The sequence below is a fragment of the Anarhichas minor genome, unplaced genomic scaffold (genome assembly GCF_050575085.1).
Source record: "Anarhichas minor isolate MPS153535 unplaced genomic scaffold, ASM5057508v1 ptg000007l, whole genome shotgun sequence".
Taxonomy (NCBI): Eukaryota; Metazoa; Chordata; class Actinopteri; order Perciformes; family Anarhichadidae; genus Anarhichas; species Anarhichas minor.
In genome coordinates this window covers 19218273-19239561 of record NW_027466453.1, presented here as the reverse complement: position 1 = coordinate 19239561, position 21289 = coordinate 19218273, and the positions used below count along the sequence as shown (strand labels likewise).

At 45.9% G+C, this 21289-nt stretch overlaps 1 protein-coding gene across 3 annotated transcripts; it reads right to left on the bottom strand.

Annotated features, from left to right (window-relative positions):
* Positions 1-1745: 1745 nt before the first annotated feature.
* ttyh3a (tweety family member 3a) lies at positions 1746-20931 on the bottom strand. 3 transcript variants are annotated; one of them, XM_076086428.1, is made up of 16 exons: positions 20460-20931; positions 19901-20071; positions 16661-16830; positions 14817-14928; positions 14437-14657; positions 13982-14077; positions 13126-13198; positions 12261-12336; positions 10128-10183; positions 9440-9532; positions 8524-8616; positions 7648-7784; positions 6182-6355; positions 5725-5800; positions 4554-4650; positions 1746-3801 (listed from the first exon to the last, which is right to left on the bottom strand). In XM_076086428.1, exons 2-15 carry the CDS (start codon positions 20024-20026, stop codon positions 4570-4572), a joined length of 1584 nt encoding a protein of 527 aa, XP_075942543.1. In that variant the 5' UTR covers positions 20027-20071; positions 20460-20931; the 3' UTR covers positions 1746-3801; positions 4554-4569. The 3 variants fall into 3 exon arrangements, with proteins under 3 accessions (XP_075942543.1, XP_075942541.1, XP_075942542.1); XM_076086426.1 differs by lacking the exon at positions 4554-4650; XM_076086427.1 differs by lacking the exon at positions 4554-4650 and having other exon boundaries at positions 20585-20931.
* Between the last annotated feature and the right edge of the window lie 358 nt (positions 20932-21289).

Here is a 21289-nt window from a genome sequence, read left to right as displayed (position 1 = left end):
TTGAGATTTTACATACACAAATATGAAAGATTATCATTATTGTTGAGGATTAAACCAGTGGATCTGAATCTTTTTGTCTTGCGACCACACACACACACACACACACACACACACACACACACACACACACACACACACACACACACACACACACACACACACACACACACACACACACACACACACACACACACACACACACACACACACACAGCTTTGGAAAATGTATTTGTATTTACGTACAAACCCACAGGTTTATGCTCTGATACATAATTCGTTTTTCCGGCGGCTTAAACAGAAGTTTTTTTTTAAATGGAAGTCTTGCCTCGTGCAGCTTTAAATCTCTGGAGTGTCTCCTGGCCGTCCTGCAGCTGCCTGGCATCGAGGAGAAGGAGAGCCGTGGTCCGACCACCTGGCAGAGAGCCCAGCCAGTCTCGGGAAGTCTGGCTGGGGGGGGGCAACCACCCTCCTCCTCCCCCCCTCTCCATTCAGCTCCTCACCTCAAAGCATTAGTAATGCATTCCTCCAGTCCAGCAACAAGCCGGGTAATTCAATTTCCTCGACAGTGAGACCGTGTGAATTGTTCATTTGCATCTCTGGGTGTCTGTGTAAACCCCCCCCCCCCCCCTCTATCACGCTTTGTTTGTTTACTGCTTTGTTTAGCTCGGCCCCCACAATAAACAGCAGGGAACCCAGGAGAAGATGTAATCTCGATATTCATCTTTTCAGACAGGAAATACCTTGAAAGATTAGAGGAAAGTATTGTAGTTACTGCAGAGAAATGGGTACGCTTTAATCATTTTGTCGTCTGTTTGTAGTTACATTTTGTATGAATAATGAAAGATTTGTAGAGCAAATAACTAAAGTGACGCCTGTAAGAGGAAGGACCACTTCCTCCGTCTCTCTATAATCCAGACTTCAGACACGAGACGTCAGAGTTTGGGGCGACAGCAGCTGGCTGGCGGGATGAAGGAAGTAGAATAAACCAGACTGGTGGAGCCGACACTGACCTCCCGCCTGCTGTCGGCCCAGAGAGGTCATGAACACAGGACGGCCTTTCTGCTCCTCTCAGACTGATCTGCATGCAGCTTGCGGCCCGTCGCTGCACTGCAGAAACCAAATAGCAGATATATACACACACAGTCTCCAGGAGAAATACCAGCACTAAGAAGTAGTTCACTATTCTGTGTATCCGTCGATAGTGTTTGTATTTAGCCTCGTTGAATCACTTCTTGCTGTCGCTTTAACCAAATGTTCACGCAGCCGCCACCTCTTCATCTCACTCATGGTTCTGATGTCAGTAGTCAGTGGATCTGCGTGGTTATCCAGGATCACCAGTGAGCCAGAATAAGTTCCATTTGCTTCGTCTTACAGACCCCAGATCATCTTCAGTGTCTCAGAGGGTCTGAGCCACTTCGGTCAGGCCTCTCTTGTGAAATAGAAAATGTAATTTAAGAAACTTCAGATTAAAAACACACTAAATGCAACAATAAAATCCTCCGGGAAGCATTAACTGTATAAATCTAATACAAACAAGTCACTATTTGTTGGTATGAGTGAAAACATCTTTCATGTGTATAATTGTATTGAATCCCTGGCTATTAACATTTCATATTTTGTATTATTTCCCTCTTAAAGAGACGCATCTTCTGTGTTCTAGCTAGTGAACGTGGTGAGATCAGAGCAGTGCTGCCCCCTGGTGTCTGCTTCAGCTTTTACATCCAATGATGCACCGAGCAGGTCTCTACAGTTAAAAGGTTGTTTAATTTTAAAACACAGCATTCAAGCTCAATATAACCACAGGTTTTACATGAACACATTTCAGAGATTGCAATAAAAAGGATGTATAAAATAAAAATTACAAAATGACATCTAGTGAAAAAAACTCAAATAAAAATTCAAATCTATTGACCGTATTCACATTAATGAAGCAACACATTGTGCTCGCTAGAGAGTCTGAAAGCAAATCATAAAACTAAAAGCAAATCAAATAAAAACAATATTTAAAAATGTGGAATAAGTTTTTTAAGAAATTGAAAATGAAATTCTTTTCTCCTTCATTTGTAAATGTTTATAATCTGTACAAACAACAAAGAGAATATGACCACTACCCAAAAACACAAAGACTGCGTCAGTGTAATAATGTTTAAAGAGCATAAATGATTTGGAAAAAAAGTCTCATTTGATTACACGAGCAACCAGGAGCGGTCAACGTTACAAAGTGGCCTCAAGTTAAGACATTTTAGAAGATATTCAGAGAGTAGAAGAGTTGCGCTGCACTCGTTGGCACAGAGTCAGCTCTTGTACTGGTCACAATGCACATCTAAGAGAAGCAAGCAGGAGTACAAACATCTCGCGTCACGTTTCAACAGGAAGTCAGCAGGTTTCCAGATTGTAGAGAGAGAGAGAGCAGAGTTCTCTCAATCCCTTCACAGCATCCGCTCTCTCATCTACGTAGTTAGAAATGCTAAAACACATTTGTGAGACGCTGCATTGCCAATGCATTAAGATTATCTCTCCATATGCAAACTGTCGCATAAACCTGCATTAAGATTCTCGTGAGACGAGGTTCTGACTCTTAAGCTGCTGCAGTTGGTGGCAAAGATCAAGTGTGTGTGTGTGTGTGGGGGGGGGGGGGGACAATTCCCAGTTCTGTTCAGGGAGACGAGGCTTTACAACCCAACAGGAACATGGAGAGAATAACAAGCAGTCTGGTGAAGAGGCAACGTATCCTTAAAAAGTCTGGAGTAATGTTGCAGAAGACGGCACGCGCAACTCTGCCTCTGCGTCGTCTACAAAGGGCTGTAAAAATAATAAAAACTTCTTCCAGTAGTATAAAAACCTCTCGTCTTGGTTGAACGTCGTCATCCTGCTGAGACTCTTCTTGCCAAACAGCTGCATTTCCATCATGCAGCTCTTCTTTGTCCTCTGGGAGCATGTGCCACAATACAGTTCACAGCTTCACAAGTCACAGTCTTTTACTGTAGAATAGTGGCTCATCAATGTATATGTGAAAAGAACTATTTCATACCTGCAAGACGTGCTGCAGGAAAACTGGTCCCAGACGTCGGATTTAACACAAATACAAGCCCGTGTGTGTGTAATATACAGTACGGTAACTTTAACTGGAGAGATTCAAACATAGAGCTGCATTTTAAATTCCTCGAGCAGAGAGACTGTGGGCTGTGAAAGGAGTCTAATCTACGCTGAGTGAGAAACAACGTCCACACGTCAGGTGGGACAACAGTGGATTCCTCCCACATTCATGTGTGAGGCTTTTCCCTCCCACAGCAAGGAGAGCGTGCAGTACAGTACACAACAAAATCAACAGCCAGTAGTAGTCGGTGTTAGTCTACGAGCACTTCCAGAGTCCACTGCAATGCCTTGTTAGATGTGTCGCGGTGCGTTCACGTGTAAAGAAATAACAAGTTGGAGTGTAAAAGTCAGTTCAGGCTCCGTCACATCAGAGCTGCAGATGAATTCATCGAGTCCCGTAATAGTAAACATCAGCCAAGGATTGTGGAGAAAGTATGAGCACTATGACGCGCGAGATTCATCAAGTTTTGCTTCAACTGAACAGCAAAAAAACCCCCGCACATTTTGGTTTTTCCGTTTGAAGTCACGTGAGATGGTGGAGGAGTGACCGAGAGAGGTGACAGAAGAAGACTGACTGGGTGAGAGGCTTCAGAGACGTCAGTGCTGCGGACGGGAGGAGTCCAGCGGGGTCTGGTGAGCTGGAGGAGGGTCGGTGGGCTCTGGTCGGCCGGTGGCCAGATACTTGGCCCGCATGCTGGAGGTGTACTGGGTTCAAACAAAGAAGAGAACCAAACATGACGAACGCTTTCACTCTTTATGGTTAAAATAAGTAGGACAAAATAAGGATAAAATCACTCCTTAAAACCATGTAGGTAAAATGGATCTGTTCCAAACAGACTCAGAGCCAGTGCTTTGCTGAGTGAGAAGAAACCCTTCAGGTAAATAAAACATCAAAAAGCAACTCTACTTTCAATCATTTCACTTTTTGCTTTTGACCTTCGTGCACATTCATAAACATTTAGGATGCACCCATGCATTTTGTTTTTTTAAATACAGGCGATACAAGCATGAAAAGGCTGCATTTCAAACTCAAGTGGAAACACGAAGTTGACTTTGTTGCTTTTTTAGTTGTAATATATTTTTCTTATGTTGCGATCGGGCTTCAGAGCCTCTTGGACAGCCTGCTGAGGATGTGCACCAACATGGGCTCAAGACTCACCTCGCATGTTGAAGAAAAATATGTAGAGCTGTGATTAAAGATTGTTTCATCATCATTCATTTCTGTTCTGCCGATAATATGTCGGTGTTTTTATTTCCCACAGCCTAAGGTGGTCTCCAAAACATGCAGCCCAGGGCCACAGGAAACAAAACGTCAGGTGAGACAGCAGGTGGGACACGTAGCAAGAGTCAGGACACGGGGGAGGGACCTGAATAGAGGGTGAGTGGAGCTGGGAGTGTGGGAGGTGGCACAGAGGAGGAGCAGGCCAGCAGGTGGAGGAGGCGGGCATGTTTAGTACCTGTTAGCAGACGAGGTTACCAAAACGATCTTGAACTCTCCGACGGCTTTAACTGCCAGCTGTGACCGCTGTTACTGTCCGCGGCAGTCAAATACAACTGGATGGATACGCAGGAAAACAAAAAAAACAAAAAAAACAAAAAAGAACGACAAGAAGAGAGTATAGAGAAGATACACAAAGCAGCTCCAGCTCCAGGCTGTCCTTCACTTATTTTATTAAGTCAAGTTGCACCATACGTACGTATAAAGGCCGTAAACATAAACTGTAAGAATGTAACTGAGCTCTTCAAATAGAAACTCAAGCCTGTTGTCTACATATGAACGCTGCTGTTTGTCTATCATGTGCCCGGTGAAGGTCTGAGGACATTAAACTAGTACAAATGACGGAGCACGTGTGCAGGATTCTGTATTTTCTTTCCAACTTGTATCAAATAAAAGACAAGAAACAAACACGGCTATCTAAGATACATATAATGTCAGGTGTGACACTTCCCATCACATACTGATGCATGAAGGGAAATTCATTTTAGTTTCGCCTCCCTATCCATGAAAAAGGGTCGAGTACAGAGCTGGAGGAGACTCGCTGTGTCTCTGTGACTGTGTCTAGCAGGATGGAGGAGCGGTACGTTGCGATGGTTCAGGCATTATTAGGGCTGACTGTCGCTGATTGGTCAAACAGACACCGCGGCTGCTTCAACTTGTGCTCACAAAACAAGTACTGCGTGTTACTGGTATTAATACTTCTCTTGATATTCATTTAACTTAAAAACAAAGTTAGTGTGTGTGTGTGTGAACGAGAGAGAGGAAGCGACGATGAGGAAACAAAGTGAGCGATAAAAAAACACGAGCTGATGGTTTGAAATGAGCATCAAACACAGATTACTGTGGAGACAAACACTCACAGAAGGACGACTCTTTATGATAACTGTGTTTCAAACACCGCCATTGTTTTTTAATTCTTTATTGGTCTAATTTGCCTCACCGTCACGGTTCTTCAGATGTGTTGGAAACGCAAACAGGAACGTGCAAAGTTCCTAGTTTAGTCCTGATGTTAGTTTCTGGATCATTAGTAGAATAGGGGGCGGATGGTCACTCCCTTACCAGAGACCCAGAGGTGTTCCTACAGCTCTCGTGTGTTTTTTTGTGTTTTCGTTACAGGACACGACACTTACCGAGGGCGGCGGAGACTCTCGTCCTATCAGAGGCGTGTTCTCACAGCGAGAGTTCTGAAAGTTGGCGTTCTGAGCCCTGTTGAAATCAAAACACACATTGAGATCAAACACAACAAGCTGAGAGGTGCATAAACCCCGACACAGCGCTCTAGAGATTATGAAACTATACACCGCACACAAGGAACTCTCCACGTCAGCTTTCAGCATACCGAGGCCCTAAGAACACAGAGAACGGATCCCCTCCCCCAGCTTCCCCAACACATGAGCTTGACTCATGAGGCTCCACAGCTGGAGAGCAACAGCTGCATCTGCTGCCCACTGCATGGCTTTCTATAGGAGAGCTTAGCTCCTCTCTGGGGACAAACTGGCTCATGAGTACATCGAGTATCGAATATCAGCCACACAACCTTGACACCGGGCCTTCTGCCTTTCACTATCGCATGAAGCGGTGACTTACATGTACTCGGTGACGGGTGCGTTGCTGACGGTGTGGGCGGCGGCGGGGATGGAGGTCTCGCTGCCGTAGCTGCTGCCGCAGCTGTACAGGCTGGGCATGTGGACCCGGTACAGGTTGTCCTGGTTCTGCCTCCCCCCGTGGCTCAGGGACTCGTCCTCGCTGTCCTCCTCGTTCCTGCAAAACATCACACAGCACTGCAGTGAAAACCACCACCACCAGCAGAGGGACCCCCTGTCCCGTCTGACTGATAACAAAGGAGCAGGAAGAAGCCACGTGGTCCCCGCTTTGATTCACGCTCAGCGCTGCCTGAGGGGGGAGAGAACCAGATGAATCCTCTGCTGCGTGAAGCAAAGACGACGCAGTCTTTCCCGCTGACCTTAATGGGACTGAACAAAGGCGGTAAAAATAGCCTCGTGTAATTGGATCAGGGTTTTTTTTTTTTGCAGGAAAATTAAAAGCCCTAATTTAGCGTCAGGACAATAAATGCATCGGTTCACGTTGTCACACAGAAGCAGGAGCTTTCTCACGCAGAGAGAATGTGAGTCCACTGGATTCTTTTCAAACAAGGAGGCCCAATATGTGAGATACAACAATGCACTCAACATGGTCAAAACAGAGCAACATGGAGCCTGTCTCCCTCTAGTGGTCACCCCTCAGGCTTCTTAAAGCAGAGATAATCCATCAATCCACAGAGATTCATTCAGTGCATGAATGTACAAAACATATTTACCGTAGTGTGCATATCAGAGAAAACAGCGTCTTACTAACTGATCAGCTCTTATTAATATTAATAATCCTACAATAGGTAAACTAACGCAGCATAATAATTATTAGTCTTCATATAATTCCAGAAGGGTAAAATTAATTAAACAGTAACACTGAACAAGCTTAGGACCACTGAGACAACACACTGGTAGCGTGTCAGCTTTGTTTTATAACAGGAAGCACCAGCTGAGATCAAACTGATGAACACGGCTCCCAATTGTCAGCAGAGATCAGTTAATTACGCGGTGCAGCTGAGCCGACGCCTGCGTCTGGGAGACCACTTTCCTTATCTGCTGCTGACGGGACGAAGACAATCAGGATGATTTTAACCCATCTGCTGCAGAAAGAGCCACCGGGCCAGGCGGTGGTTACGATAGATTTAGGCCAACTCGGCACAATTAGGGGGGGGGGTAACGGGAAGCGATGTATTTGAGGAAGCAGCTGGAGCCTTCTGGACGAGTCCCGGTGATAAAAACAGCCTTATTTATCCCAAATTACTTGGTCTGCGTCATTCTCATGCTGCGCGAGTGCTGAAGAGGAATAGGAGGAATGCCATGAAAGCATCATTTATTGATAGGCTTATGTTCTTAAATTATTTCTCACTGTATACGCAGTCCCGCACACAAACTCTGCTTAAAAGCCTTTTTTTTTTTATGCGGTGGGGAGTTGAAGGGCGAGTGTGTGGCCGGTGGACGTCTCACCTCTTGCTGTGCCAGGTGTGAGGCACGCTGCAAACAATGGAGCTGAACATGAGAGCCGTGATGAAGGAGAAGAGCACGAGGTAGATGAGGCCCTCGAGTCCGTCGTAACACAGCCCCGTCATGGCCTGGACAAAGTCCTGCAGCAAGGAGAGACAGCTCGGTCATTATGGCACGTGTGATTAGGTCAGGGTCATTAAAAACAGCAGGACATTTGAGAAACACGGGAAGGAAAGAAAGCAAAACAAAAATGCAGAAGAAGTAAAAAAAGGGCTAGAGTTTTCTAAGAATCTTTAAAATGCATCTGCTGTGATTTCTCCTTTAAACTAGGTCACACCAATGAGCTCATGGTTGGCAAACTAGATGGAAGGCCACGCATTTCTTTGAGAAGAAGCACTACACCCAACAGTATCACGGTGGAGAATCTCTATTCTGTGTGCACGGCACAGCAGAAACACAGTCCGTATTCTGCCGGAGACGCCCCGATTTTCATCAAGTAATAAGCTCGGTCGGGGGGGATGTTCAGGAGAGACGGCGGGAAGCAGGAAGCAGAAAGCACGTGTGCACTTGGAGTTTGGAAGCCACTGAGGGACGACCCTCCTCAGCATTGCAAGAAGCAAAGGACTTGTCGTTCAGCCCGCTTCAGAAACGGCACAAAGCCAGCATCAACTGGACAAGAACTCACACACGGGACGGCAAACGTTATTGGTGGTGACAGGTGTAGTCGGCTGCACTCGCATGAAAAGAAAGGTTGCTGTTATACAACCGAGCTGCACTACGAAGCCGTCGCAGCTGATCAATCAGCAGGCCCCCCGTTTATCATCCGACGTGGAGCGACTCTATGAGAACGGTTTGCAAGTCTTCCTCCTCCCTGCTCACCATGTGCAGGCTGCGACAGTCCACCAGGGCAGTGAGCTGATGGAGACTGATCTCCGTGGTGTTCAGGATCCCCTGGATCTCTTCTAAACTTCCCTGGAATTAAAAACAAACAAACACACAATTAGCACTTTGGAAACAGGCTTAACTTGAAGTCCAACTTTGGCATCTGGGCATGCTTGGATGACAGAACCCCCCCCAAAAAAAGAGCTTTGGAACTAGTGTAATTCTCATTATCTGCATTATAAAAATGTCACTAAGTGGTCGTTTCCTGCCTGTCAATGGTACAAAAAGTCAAGAATAGAAGACGCAAACATTCGCAAAAAAAGAAGGAAGCAGGTGACGAGTAAATCAAATTCTTTATCAGCGTCTCTCATCAACATACAACAGAACACAGCAGCTCCAGCTGAACAAGCAGATTTGACTGTATGATACATCTGAATAGACTCTTCCTCCAGCGGAAAACCCGTCTGATAGCCAGATAGAAACATTTCCACAACCTCAGCACATTTCTATGTGTGGGCATGTGAAGTGGAAATATGTCCCTCTCTATTCCCGATGTCAGCCCTCGTTTGTGCCTCTGTCAACGCAGCGCAAGGACCGGCGCTGGGACAATACGGCAGTGTTGTATTGACGAGGGCCGGTGAAAGCCTAAAGCGCCTAAATGGACATAATGCGGGTCCCAGGTGGGCCGTCAGCACATCTTTATGTGGAGGCAGGTGCACTTCACTCCTCTGCAGCTCAGTCGTTTGGTCTCATTCACTGAGAGTCACAAACAGTACAATAGTACGGGACAGCTTGTGGCCTGGTGGGGGATGTGTGTGTGTGTGTGTGTGTGGGGGGGGGGGGGGTACCCAGGGGGTACCCTGTGAATGTGCCATGTCTGGTAAAGAGTGTAGTGACGGGGCCAGAAACATACCTGAGTCTGTTTGTACTCTCTGGTGGCAGAGCGCAGGAGTTCAGACACGTCGTCCTGCATCTCCACCAATGCTTTGTGGCTCCCGGAGAGTTTCTGAAATCAATTATGAAGACTGTAGTCGGCATCGCAAAAGAATTCCCATTATTTCACTCATTAAGGGCCTTCGGTTGTCTCCCTTTGTAGTCACGTGGACGTCTAGTGAAAGCTTGCCGACAGCTCATAGATGCGAGCTGAAAGGCTTCTATATCGTATCTATAGCTTCCTTTCCTGTCGTACTCACAATAGACGGCTGGACTTCAGCAGCACTCACAAGCTGTGATTTATTCATATGGTGTGCTGAAGGAAGTCCATTAAAGCAAGAGTGCCATTCTCCTTCTCCGGCTTCTAACACACATTTTCTTATGTAAGCGCATTCTATCAGCACGCACTCACTCACTCACTCACTCACTCACTCACTCACTCACTCACTCACTCACTCACTCTCACACACACACACACACCTTCTCTGCATCACTCTTCCTGCTGGCAGGATGGGTCGTATTGTACTATTACATGGAAAAACATACATGTGTAGAATGTTGTTGCTGCTGAGATTTGAGTATTATCATCACACTGCACATTTCAGCCCGTTTCTGACCCGATTGTTGAACCGCGCGACTCATTCCAGAGTCAACAATAAACAACAAACCTGCTGGAAGGGGTTCGTTCGTTCCAAACTGCAACTAAGGTAGTGCTGCAGGATGTCTGTGGATAACAAGAACAGTAGGAACAGAAGATGTCAGCAGAGTCGCATAAGTTCACGTGTAGAAAAGAATGATTTTCATCCATCAACAGTCTGACCAGATAAATCGGCTGGTATTAGCTGACTACAGATATATTAGTATCTATGGATATGTTGGCCGATAAGCAACAAGAAATAAAAAAACAAGGTCTAAGGTCATTTATAAACAGTGTCGCCATCATCAGCCCATATATATGTATATCGCTATGGGATGTATTTAAATGCCAGAATATCAATATAGTCCCCAAACATACAGTGTTGGTCGAGCAGTGATACGTTTGGGCTTTGGACTGTTAGTTGGTTGTGATAGTTGGTGTTCGTTGTGACATAGTCCGTCATTTTATTGACCAAACAAATAATCGTTTAAAGGAGAAATAAACTGGCAGATGAATCGATAATGAAAACAATCTTTAGCTGCAGCCTCACAATATTTGACTAAGAAGAAGAACTGACATGGAGGCGTGTCAGATATTTGAACACAATGTTTTAGGACTAGAATGAGCACGGTGCACTAATGGCGTTAAATACTGTGTTTTATTGAATCAGAGCTGCTCATCCCTATCTCACTAATGAAAACCTAGATTTCTGCGTCTGGTATTTCCCGATGCATTGTGCCTCCTCTTCCTCGAGTCACTGCTTCCTCCACCCCCTTGTTGCTCGGTGAAAGAGGCCGACAGTCCGGTCGCGTCGTATTTTGTTCCCCGCTCGCCTCGTTAGAGCTCGACTGCTTCTGTAACTGTGCTCCCGCTGAGCTAATCCTGAGCTCTGCAGCGAAATGTTCCAAAAGAACAAAGTTCACACGTGCTGTGACAGTATACACGAGAGTGTATTTCCCATGATGCAGCAGCAACAAGAATACAAAAGGTAAAACCCTTCTTACTGCACACAGGCTCTAGCTACACATCCCTCCAGAGCGGTTTAATCCTCTCTGGGCTTATTGTTTAAACTGCAACATGACCAAACCTGTATTCTGTTCACAGAACACCAGGAAGCAAAACAAGCTATAATTGAGGTTTTGGACTTTTCACATGCTGTTACAGCCCACTCGGGCTGCTAACCCACAGCAGTGAGTAGGATCGGATGAGGAATCCTCGCCGAGTGACTCAAAGGCAACAGCAAAGCGTCCACAAATACAAGCTGCGAGAACACCACCGCCGCCGACCCGGCTCATGGCGAGAGTGACGTCGGCTCTCGCTTGCGGTGTCAGGAGCTGCTTTCCCACGCAGCCGAGCGGACTTCCGGTACAGAGAAGTACAAATCAGGCCACGCATGCACCCACACACAGAGATATCAGGAGGAGCAGATTTCTTCATAATAGACGGAGCTACTGAAGTTCTTCATACAATAATAATAAACATAATTCAAAATAGAAAAAGATTTCTTTCAACGGCTGAATGTGTTACAGGGTTAAATATAGAAGAGAAAACCCCCATTCTGCACAACTCAGCCCTGGAGCCACACACAGCTTCAGAATACGGTTTAGTGCAAAGAGGAGGTTTACAGCTCTGCTTTTCTGGCCTGATTAACCAAAACGCTCGGTTCGTGCATTAAAGCAATCGGCATATTCTAGAGAGGAGAGCAGGAAAAAGAGACATTGTGAAGCAGGAAGTCTTTGGAGGGAGGGCTGTTGGAAACATATCGTGTCTTTGATCCTCCTCTCCGCTGCTCTTATCTCCCTCATACACAACCGAGGCGCTCATCATTTCTGCCCCCATCACGGGACAGATTGGGTAATTACTAAGCGGAGATGTGTTAGAGGCTTCTGTACTGCGTATAAAAGGCAGCGCATTGCCCTCCTGACCCCGTCGCAGATGTGGCAGTCATTTCTGGAGACTTTTTATGGGCCGTGGACAACACGGAGCCCCGGCTCTTCAGAACAATGCCGCCTCACTGCTGCACCATAATCAGAGCATTGAGAGCAGGAAGGGGGAGGGGACTAACTCCGGCTAAAGTGTCCTCTTCAGTGTGAGACGGCTAATATTCACCATGTCAAAGAGATCTCATTACACCGCCCCAGCAGCCTATGAGTGTTATTCATACCTTGATTGATGACGCCATACTGGGCTGCCACTTTGGTCACGTACGTGTCAGGAGACGCACAGAAGTCACTGGAGGTCTAGAAAAACAAACAGGACAACACTGTCATGTTGGATGGAACGAGGGAGGGATTGATTGCAGCTTCAAATCTGCAACGACGTGACAGGCCGAGTCCTTCCCAGCTGAGGTCCAAGCATCAATAAAGTTGTTTTTGTCCTCCATACAGCAGCCAAATGAGCTGCTTTGGTCTTCTGTGAACAGCGGCTGCAATAGTACGACAATGCTAATCACAATCATTTGGCTTGACGAGAAAAATGTAAAACCTTGTAATCGTGACGGAACCAAATACGACAACTCTGTAGTTGTTCAACGTAAATCCCTCCTTGCTTTGTTAGTTCACTTGGATGTTTGAGCTTCACTGTGCAGATTATACAACTTACACAAGTGTGATGAGGAAACATGAAACCTCCAGCGCTCATAACATGAGAACGGGCTTTTCAGAGAAGTAAGAGACAAATATTTGAAATGAACGATATTTACATATTCATAGATTTGGGGTTTTTCAATGAGGGAGAAGGAGAAGAACTTTGATGTGTGGAAAAAAACATCCGATGATGTTTACGTGTTGAACATGTCTGGAGGGGAGGTTACTGCATTACATCATACAGGTGTTTCTATTCGCCACATTTCATCAACCTCTCTCCACTCTTCACCTCTCCAGATTAAGCGAAATAAAACATCCCTCTAAGGCCACATTCTGCAGTCCTCGGCTGAGCACACACACAAAAATCGTGTTACCCAATTATACGTAATGAACTGTGCAGCTCTACCCCGAAAAACAGGATCACGCTCCGGTGGAGACACTTACCGCTGAGACGGCCAGCTCCAGCCCCAGGGAGACCCAGCTGATCACCAGAGCGACTACGCCAAACAAGCACACCCTGGGGGGAGAGAGGGGGGGAGGGGGTTAAGTACCTTTAACCTGCAGTGTCACAGCACTACTGGTCATCTGTACAGCGGAGCAGGAGACATGTTTAAGCGAACTACGGTGGTCCTTTAGTACGCGTCAAGACCGCTCATGCGTCACATTGGACCAGCTTTCTTTAGTCAGTAAACACGAATCTCATGTCAACAAACAAACACTGTGTTGACATCGTGAACGTTTAAATACGGCTTAAAAAAGATGATGTGCAAAGTGTGAAATGGGGGAAAACAAACTACTTGTTGAATTACCTTAGAAGATTATAAAATCTTAAACTAAGCATTTTTATGACTTATTTAACGTACTGTGTGCAATGTATTTGATTACCCATTTGCTTAAATCTGCCCTGATCTACCCTTAAAAGGGAAAGACTGAGTGGTCCAAGTGGTCTCACTTTCTTTTGCAGACTTTACAGCATTTACAGTATTATTTTTAGTGCCTATAAAATGCAAATAGCCTTCTTTATAGCTGCTCTATTGAATATACAACAGATTTAAGGGCAAAGCTGCAGATTTAAGTGAGTCATTAAGGGTCATTAGATCCCCCAAATACTGAGGATCTCAGGGCCATGATGCTGGATGAATGGTGACTGGGCTGACATCTTTATGGGACATAAATTCATCCCGACTAAACGATAATGACAAGGTGGCCTTGATGGCTTCATGTACATTTATTACCACTCATTCTGTGAACAGCTAAAATAATCTTGCGGGGCAGAATGAAGTGAAGCGATGAGACTCACCCTATGAGCGTTGCCTTGGAGTTGCGTATGAGGCCAAACAGCACCAGGAGGCAGATGAGGACGTCGAACAGTAGCAGGCCTATGTAGCCCAGCCACCTGTGAGGACACATGTCGTTAACAACAGATGGCCACGAGCAGCACAGCACACCATCTCCTAAAAATATATATAGAGCTCAATCTTTAGAGCAAGCACAATAATCTCTCTGCTCATAAAAGAAAATTCTTAAATAATAAACAATTAACTAGATAAATGTGCTCACAAACAGGAGTCATTAGTCGCATCTGCTTCCTAATTCGTCTCATAAAGAGAAGAAGCACATGAATCTTGGTCTGTTGTTGTCTGCGTGGCTCACTGCTGCCCCGCCTTGCTCTGCAGCATCAGACAGGAGCTGAGTATGTAATGTGTTGCATTATGGGGCTCTTTTGTTTGAACGACTGCTCTACCACGGCCTTACCTGTACCAGTCGTACAGCTCGATGGTGACGGCCAGCTCCTCCAGGGAGATGTCGGCTCTTTCCCAGAAGGGGATCTCCACCATCTGCCCGACCAGCTCGTCCAGCTGGCCCTGCAGCTTCTGGATGATGGACAGGTAGTCGGCGTGCTCCGCATACTGGCCCTCGAGCTGCTGCAGATTGTTTTCTACCGTCTGGTTCAGTGAGGATGTGCTGTCGTACACCTAGAGCCAGCACGGGGATGAACAAGGACATGGTGGAGTTGAAAGAAGAATGGTGATTCACTACAAAGCTCTGCTGGTTGGGGGGGGGGGGGGGGGCTCATGGCAGACGGGCGATGAATTATTAAACAGGTTGGTGGAATTTGCGCCTTCGGGTCTTACCAGCGTCTCCACTCCAGTGATTGTGCGGTTAGCGTGGCGCAGCGAATACGTCAGCCGGTTCACTCCATCGCAGGTCTCGCCGTTCCCATAGAAACCGACAGCAATGCCAGCGCTGAGGGGAGACAAAAGGGAAGGGGGGGCGGGGGGGTTGGGATCAGCCAAAAGAGACTCAGAGAGGAGGCAGAGGAGAGAGGCCAGTCAACAGGCTCCTTTCAGCTGCAGCAGAAAGAGCCCATACAGAACCATGGAAACACTCAGGAATGGACCAGCTATGCCCCCCAAACCCCCCCCCCCCCCCCCCACGGCTGACAAAGGCCGTACTGAGGCGGGAGATTGGCTCCGGTTCGAGCAGACAGACGGGCCTCAGGTGGACAGAAAAACAGTTCCGGCGACTGCATGGGAAACAGTTCGTACAGGTGCATCAACCAAAATAAATTAAATATTCTGAGAATTCATCCGTGTGCACTTTGTGATCCTCTGACCTGATGTACACGAGAGAGGAGACGCCTCTCACAGTGATATTGCTTAAAATAAACTCCCTTTCTGATCCCCGAGAAGCAATTTGAAGCAAGAGCCGATATCTCGTCCTGTGTGCCCCCCCCCCCCCCCTATAACAGAGTGGATTTTATCAAGAGGCATGATGGTGATGATGGTGATGATAAACGAATCACTCCAAGCTGAAGTCGGACCAAGTGGAAGCCAACAGCACTCAGTGAATCAATGGGTTTCCCCGCTTCCTGGAGGGCTGCTAATCTCTTCCTCTCACACTCTGCAGTGTGGAAAAGGTGAACAGGAGCAGTTGTCACAGCAAACCCCCTGTTGAGAATGTTGTTTGTGTCGGTTTCAGTGCTTTGTGCAATGACGCAAAGCACTGACTCCCTCAAAGAACAAACGCAAAACAAAGAAATGAAGGATCTCTTCCTGTTTTCAGTCAAACACACTTAAACAGATGCAGTGATTGTGATGCAGTTCTTGTACTCGTCGGCTCCCCGAAGCTCTTTGTGCTGCTCTGAATCAGCCGGGATGGCTCTCCAGTCGCCCATCAACCGGAGGAGCAAAACAGGAAACTAGTGCAGAGTTCAGTGATAGGAAGCATGTGCAGATGGAACAGTTCTAGCACGATCTACTTCAAAACTAAATATTACAAAACATAAAAAACGTTTATAGTAATGCTGTCGCCATTTGTGCTTTAAGTGTGCACACAGACGAATGTAATTTCCCACAGGACTACTGTACAGTCCCCACTGTGACTTCTACAACCCCAAATTAATATGTATTCAGCAGTTTTCATTAAAAATTCCAATTAACTTTGTACTTGTTTATCAATGCAATTGTGTGGCTGTCAGTCTGAGTGTACGTCTGGCCTTAGATGCTCAGTTTGGGGGAAATTAAGTCCTTCATCTATTTCATAGAACTGTGATTTCATTTGACCATGGCATCCTTCTGTGTGTTGAATTATAAAGAATATTTTTCTTTTATTGAGCGACTGAAGAACGTTTCAACCCTCTGCTGTTAGATGGTTTAGTGTCTGAATGAGACAGAGGAGCAGGCTGTTTCAGGATGTATCTGTAGCTTTCCATGGTGTTTACTGCCGACCACATCATCCACATGCGATTTACATATTCAGCTGTGATTGGTCCGTTGTTGACTGGTGCCCTGCCTCTTCCTGCATCTCTGTCTCTAGGTGTGTGAATGCAAAGCAGCGAGCAGCAACGGTACAACTGGTGAACTCATCTTAAAGATGATTCGCTCCAGAGATATAGATACGTTTTCAGGATAAAATTAATCGCCTTCCTGTGGTTAAATATGTTCGGGGATCTGAAGAACACGGCCTGAATCCTCACCTGCAGACGAGCGTTGCGATGATGACGCACCACGCCGTGCAGCAGCAGTCGGCGTTGGGCCGATCCTCGTTTTTGCTCCGCCGGCAGCACAGACAAATGGAGTAGAAGAGCAGGAACAGGAGGTCCAGGGCCAGACAGGCCAGCGCCACACCTCCCAGTAACAGGATGGACTGGTGGACAGAGGGACGGGGTTATGGACACTTCACAGCTGATACCACTTTCACATCAATAACAGAGGGGATAATGGGCCTCCACAGTGTCCCACAGAGAAGAAGAGCACAGAGCTCCAAATGCATTGCCTTCTTGTCTGCAGAATATATTACACTTTTAGCTTTAATAAATATATTAGATGTCCTAAATGAAACTGAGGGCAGGTGTAGTGGAGTGGAGCATGCTCTCTAATCAGGTGAAAACATCTCTAAAGTAAGACGTCTCATCTTTCTCTGTGATTTGAAAAGAAACCGATGCTCGATGTACTCGATGACGTACAGAACAGTCCGTTCATTTAGGCACAATAACGCGGTCATAACCGCGGGGAAGGAAACAACAAAAACAATCTATGAGGTGATATAGTATTGAAGAGAATTTAAGAGATAAATGTAGGTCAGACAGAGGGCCTCTGCGTTCACTGAACACTCCTGAGGACTGACGGCCGGGCGGACCTCCACCCCGACACTCTGCTTTGTAAGAAGCCGGGTTTGATGTTTGATCTGCTCGTTCAGTTTTCTCAGCGATGCATCACAGCGACCGACACGCCCCGATGCAGCGGCCGTGGACCCGTTTCATGGCAGCGGATGAGCTCGATCTTGGAACAATTGCGGGCTCAAAGCACCGTCTTGACAACATAATATGTGGAGAGACTCTGTGTAGTGTCGACTGTGATACTGTGAATAAATGACAGACTGGATGATCACATACACAAATACCATTGAACATGTTGCTCTGCACAGTTCAACCAAACAAAGCTCACCGAGTGCCACAGCGATCCAGGAGTACGGCCAAACATATATTATACTGACATCATGATATGAGACTACGTATTGTCTGAGGTTTTGGATATTGTAATATGGCATTAGTGTATTCTTTCCCTGGTTTTAAAGGCTGCCGTACAGCACAGTGATGTTATTTCTGACTGTTTTAGCTGCTCTATTATTTGACTTTACCTGCTTAGTCATCATATCCTCATTACTGATGATTATAGATCACAAATCACATTGTTTAAATATATAGTGAAAGCATCTATAGCTAACCCTACTACATCGGCGCAATATCCACATCGAGGATTTTGGACTAAAATATTGTGATACTTGATGTCCTCCATGTCGTCAGACCCTACCCAGGAGTTAAACCCAGGAGTTAAACCAGAAGCGTGCTGCATGTTACTTTTGGTGCATTGCCTCCACATCATCTGTGCAAAGGCACCCAGGGCTGCTTATTCATGAAGGCGTCTCAACGCGTCTCAACGCGAGCACTACAGCCTGTCATCACCGTGTGATAATAAGTGTGGTTAATGATGACCTCTTATGTTTTGTTCTTGTTGAGATAACGGTGTGAAGGGAGTGACAATGTGCTCCAACAGCTGTATCACCTGCATGTTATTCAAATATGCTTCGTGTTTCCACTGAACATCCTCTTTAAATAGTGATGTTGTTACATTGAACTTCTAGCCGTACACACTGAGTGCCAAACAGCTGCAGCCATTATCCAGCCAATGATTCCTTCCTGCATCCGACCAGGAAAAGGGCTTCGATCAGACTTCAGAGAGCCGAACAAATGTTCACAATGTCGTAAAATGACCTGTTTCAGTAAACGGACTCCAGGGACACTTCAGGTGAACAATACGTTCCTTGAAATACTCGTTTTGTCTGAACTAGATCATTCTTTCTACTAAAGAAACCTGACGGCAAACATCTGACACCTACACAAGTTAGTCAAAGTGAACCGTGGATTTATAGCGTTTGACACTTTAGATTACTTTCATTTTCAAACACGAATGTCTGCACAAGCTTCAACACATCCCCCCCCCCCCCCCCGCTGATGACGATGCATGTCAGGAACCCGTCTTCCTGTTTCTCAGGAGCGATGATTTTCACTTCTGCTGTTTGTGAATCATACCGCCACTGTAAAATGGACGCACCACTCTCTTATGCCAATTTCTCCCTTGTGTTTAAAACGCCCCTCTGTCCTCAGTAGTCTCTGAAGCTAGAAGGCCACACACTCAACAAGCAGTCTCTCAGAGCCTTTTAAAAACCCACAGCAACACAGAAATGATGTTGGCACATTTAACTCTTTCTCACACCGGTGATGAATTAAACAACCTCCCATCCGACGAGACGGAAGATTAACAGTTGACTCAACAGTTTCCACAGAATTTCTTAGGAGGATTTCTTTGTTGAACAGAAAGAGTTCATCTGAAGTTAATGCTGTGCCATCTGACATGATCAGAGATTCTGGTTTTCTCATTTTTCAAACAGGATACATGTGCAGAGTTATTTCACTGGATCCTGTGGGTGAAAGCTAGTGGGTGTGAGTTCTGAGAGGCAAAACCTGCACACCAACCGAGGCGTAACAGAAACCAACGACATCTGCATCAATGCCAATATGGTAAACACCTAAAAAACCACAATAAAAGCATCACTTGACCTAAATGTAGAGAGTCTCTTTAATATTAAACTTGTGAACACATGCCCTGCTGCTCTCCCCTCCCCCAGCCTCAGCTGATCTCCAGCCTCTACAGTCTACTTATGGACCTCTGCTACCATGGACCTCTTTAATCCACACACCTTGAGGAGTTACGGTTGTCTGCAAAGCTACTCCAGAGTCCACATGCCCCTTATATAGTATAACCAATACAGGTTAGAATTATATATTGATAAAATATAAAGAATTAGGCGGTTTAGGTCAATTAAAGTGGCTCGGATCACACTACACCATGCCAGCTGGTTGATGTCTGTCAAAGGTCAAGACGTGGACAGAACAGCTACACACAGATGGTGACATGGATCACAAGGTGAAGAGGGGGAACAGGTGCAAACAGGTCATCTGTCACTGAGAAACACCGATACATTCTAACTTCAATATAAGGCTGCAGACCTGCAGAAAGTCGTATTGTCCTGTTCCAGAATGTGGAGGATATATTCATCTTAAATACTGAACACTTAAAGTAAACATCTGTAGTAAACATCTGTAGAATGGGTCATTTGATGCAAGACAAAGGGGATCAGTGAGGGTTTATTTTACCTGTTGATACGTCCAGTCCTCCGGTCGGAAATCACTGCTCGTTCGCTCGAACATGAGGTTGAAATGTGGAAGTCTGTGCAGAACGTTCACCCACCATGGTGGAGAGTAGCTCACCACTGCTGCCATGGCGAGCCAACGTCACCGGGATCCACTCAGAGAGGATGCTAGAAGCTGTAAACACACAGAGAGGAGAATCCACTTCACTGAGTCCGTCTGTGTCCGAGATGAAACACGGAACAAGAGCAGCGCTGCTCATCTAGTGCGAGGAACGAAGTTAGTCAGGATCAAAGTGTTATTTGGACTGGGACAATCCAAAAAAAAGTCTGATTGTTGATTTTAAGGAATACATACGTTAAAAACTGGCCATATTAGATTATATAAATTAGTAATAACAACCACAACTGCTCGCTAACTTCACAAACACTGATGTAGCGTTATGTGGTAGCTAACTTAGTTAGCTTATGTGGTAGCTAGTTAGCTTGCTAACATTAACTAGTAGCTATAACGCTAGCTTTAACGTTAACCCGAAGCTATTTAGCTCGTTAACACGTCAACTTACGTCAATGTTGCATCGCGGACTGTGGTCCTGTTGTAATGTTAGATGTAAAGTCCCGACTGCACGTGATCCATTTAGTTTTTTTGTTTAAAAAAATAAGGAGTTTTTTTTTTTAGAGCTAGTTATACCCGTAATGTAGCTTAGCGTTAACTCGGCTAATGTTAGCCGGTTTAGCTGCCCCGGTTAGTTCAGTCCGCTGAGACTCGGAGTAGAAACACAAGAAGAAGAAGTCTCTTTTGTTCCACTTGTCATTCTGGTCCGCGGTTGTTTACATCCTGTTTTTGTTTAGTTGGTATTTCCTCGGTTCCTCTCTTGCGGTTTTATTCCACTTCCACCGATCAGACAAGACAAAACCTCCATCCAGTTACTGGACGCAGAGAGAGAGACTGGAGCCAAACACAGCGACTGTTCACGACATTCACCCAGCTGGCAGTTCACCCGGCCCGGCCCGCACACAGCCCACCTCACCGGCACAAAACTGACCCAGCAGCGCCCCCCAGAGGCCCAGAGGCGCCATAGTGTCGCGCTGATGAGAGATTCAGGTAGCGTCGGAAATATTATAACTACTTATAGACGTGAATTCAACCAAGACTGGCCAATTTCTGAGATTTGACAGCAGCTAAAGCATATATCCCTCATCTCAACCAAAACGATGTGCATAAGAAACCATAACGGGTTTATTTCAAATCCTAAATTGTTATAGCTGTGCCACTTCATACCTGCAAATACTCTGATCGTGGCATGTATTTTCGACATTAGAAATAAAGGAGCTGAAACATACAAGGAGCATTTTAAGGCAACGTTAGTTATTAGACTGAGTTTCAAGAATGTCA

Coding starts and splice junctions, on each gene's coding strand:
- ttyh3a (XM_076086426.1), bottom strand. CDS start 20,026: ATGGCAGCAGTGGTGAGCTACTCTCCACCATGGTGGGTGAACGTTCTG. Junction 5,801..6,181: donor GCACCCGTCACCGAGTACAT/GTAAGTCACCGC, acceptor TGATTTCAACAG/GGCTCAGAACGCCAACTTTC. Junction 3,802..5,724: donor GAGAGTCTCCGCCGCCCTCG/GTAAGTGTCGTG, acceptor GTTTGAACCCAG/TACACCTCCAGCATGCGGGC.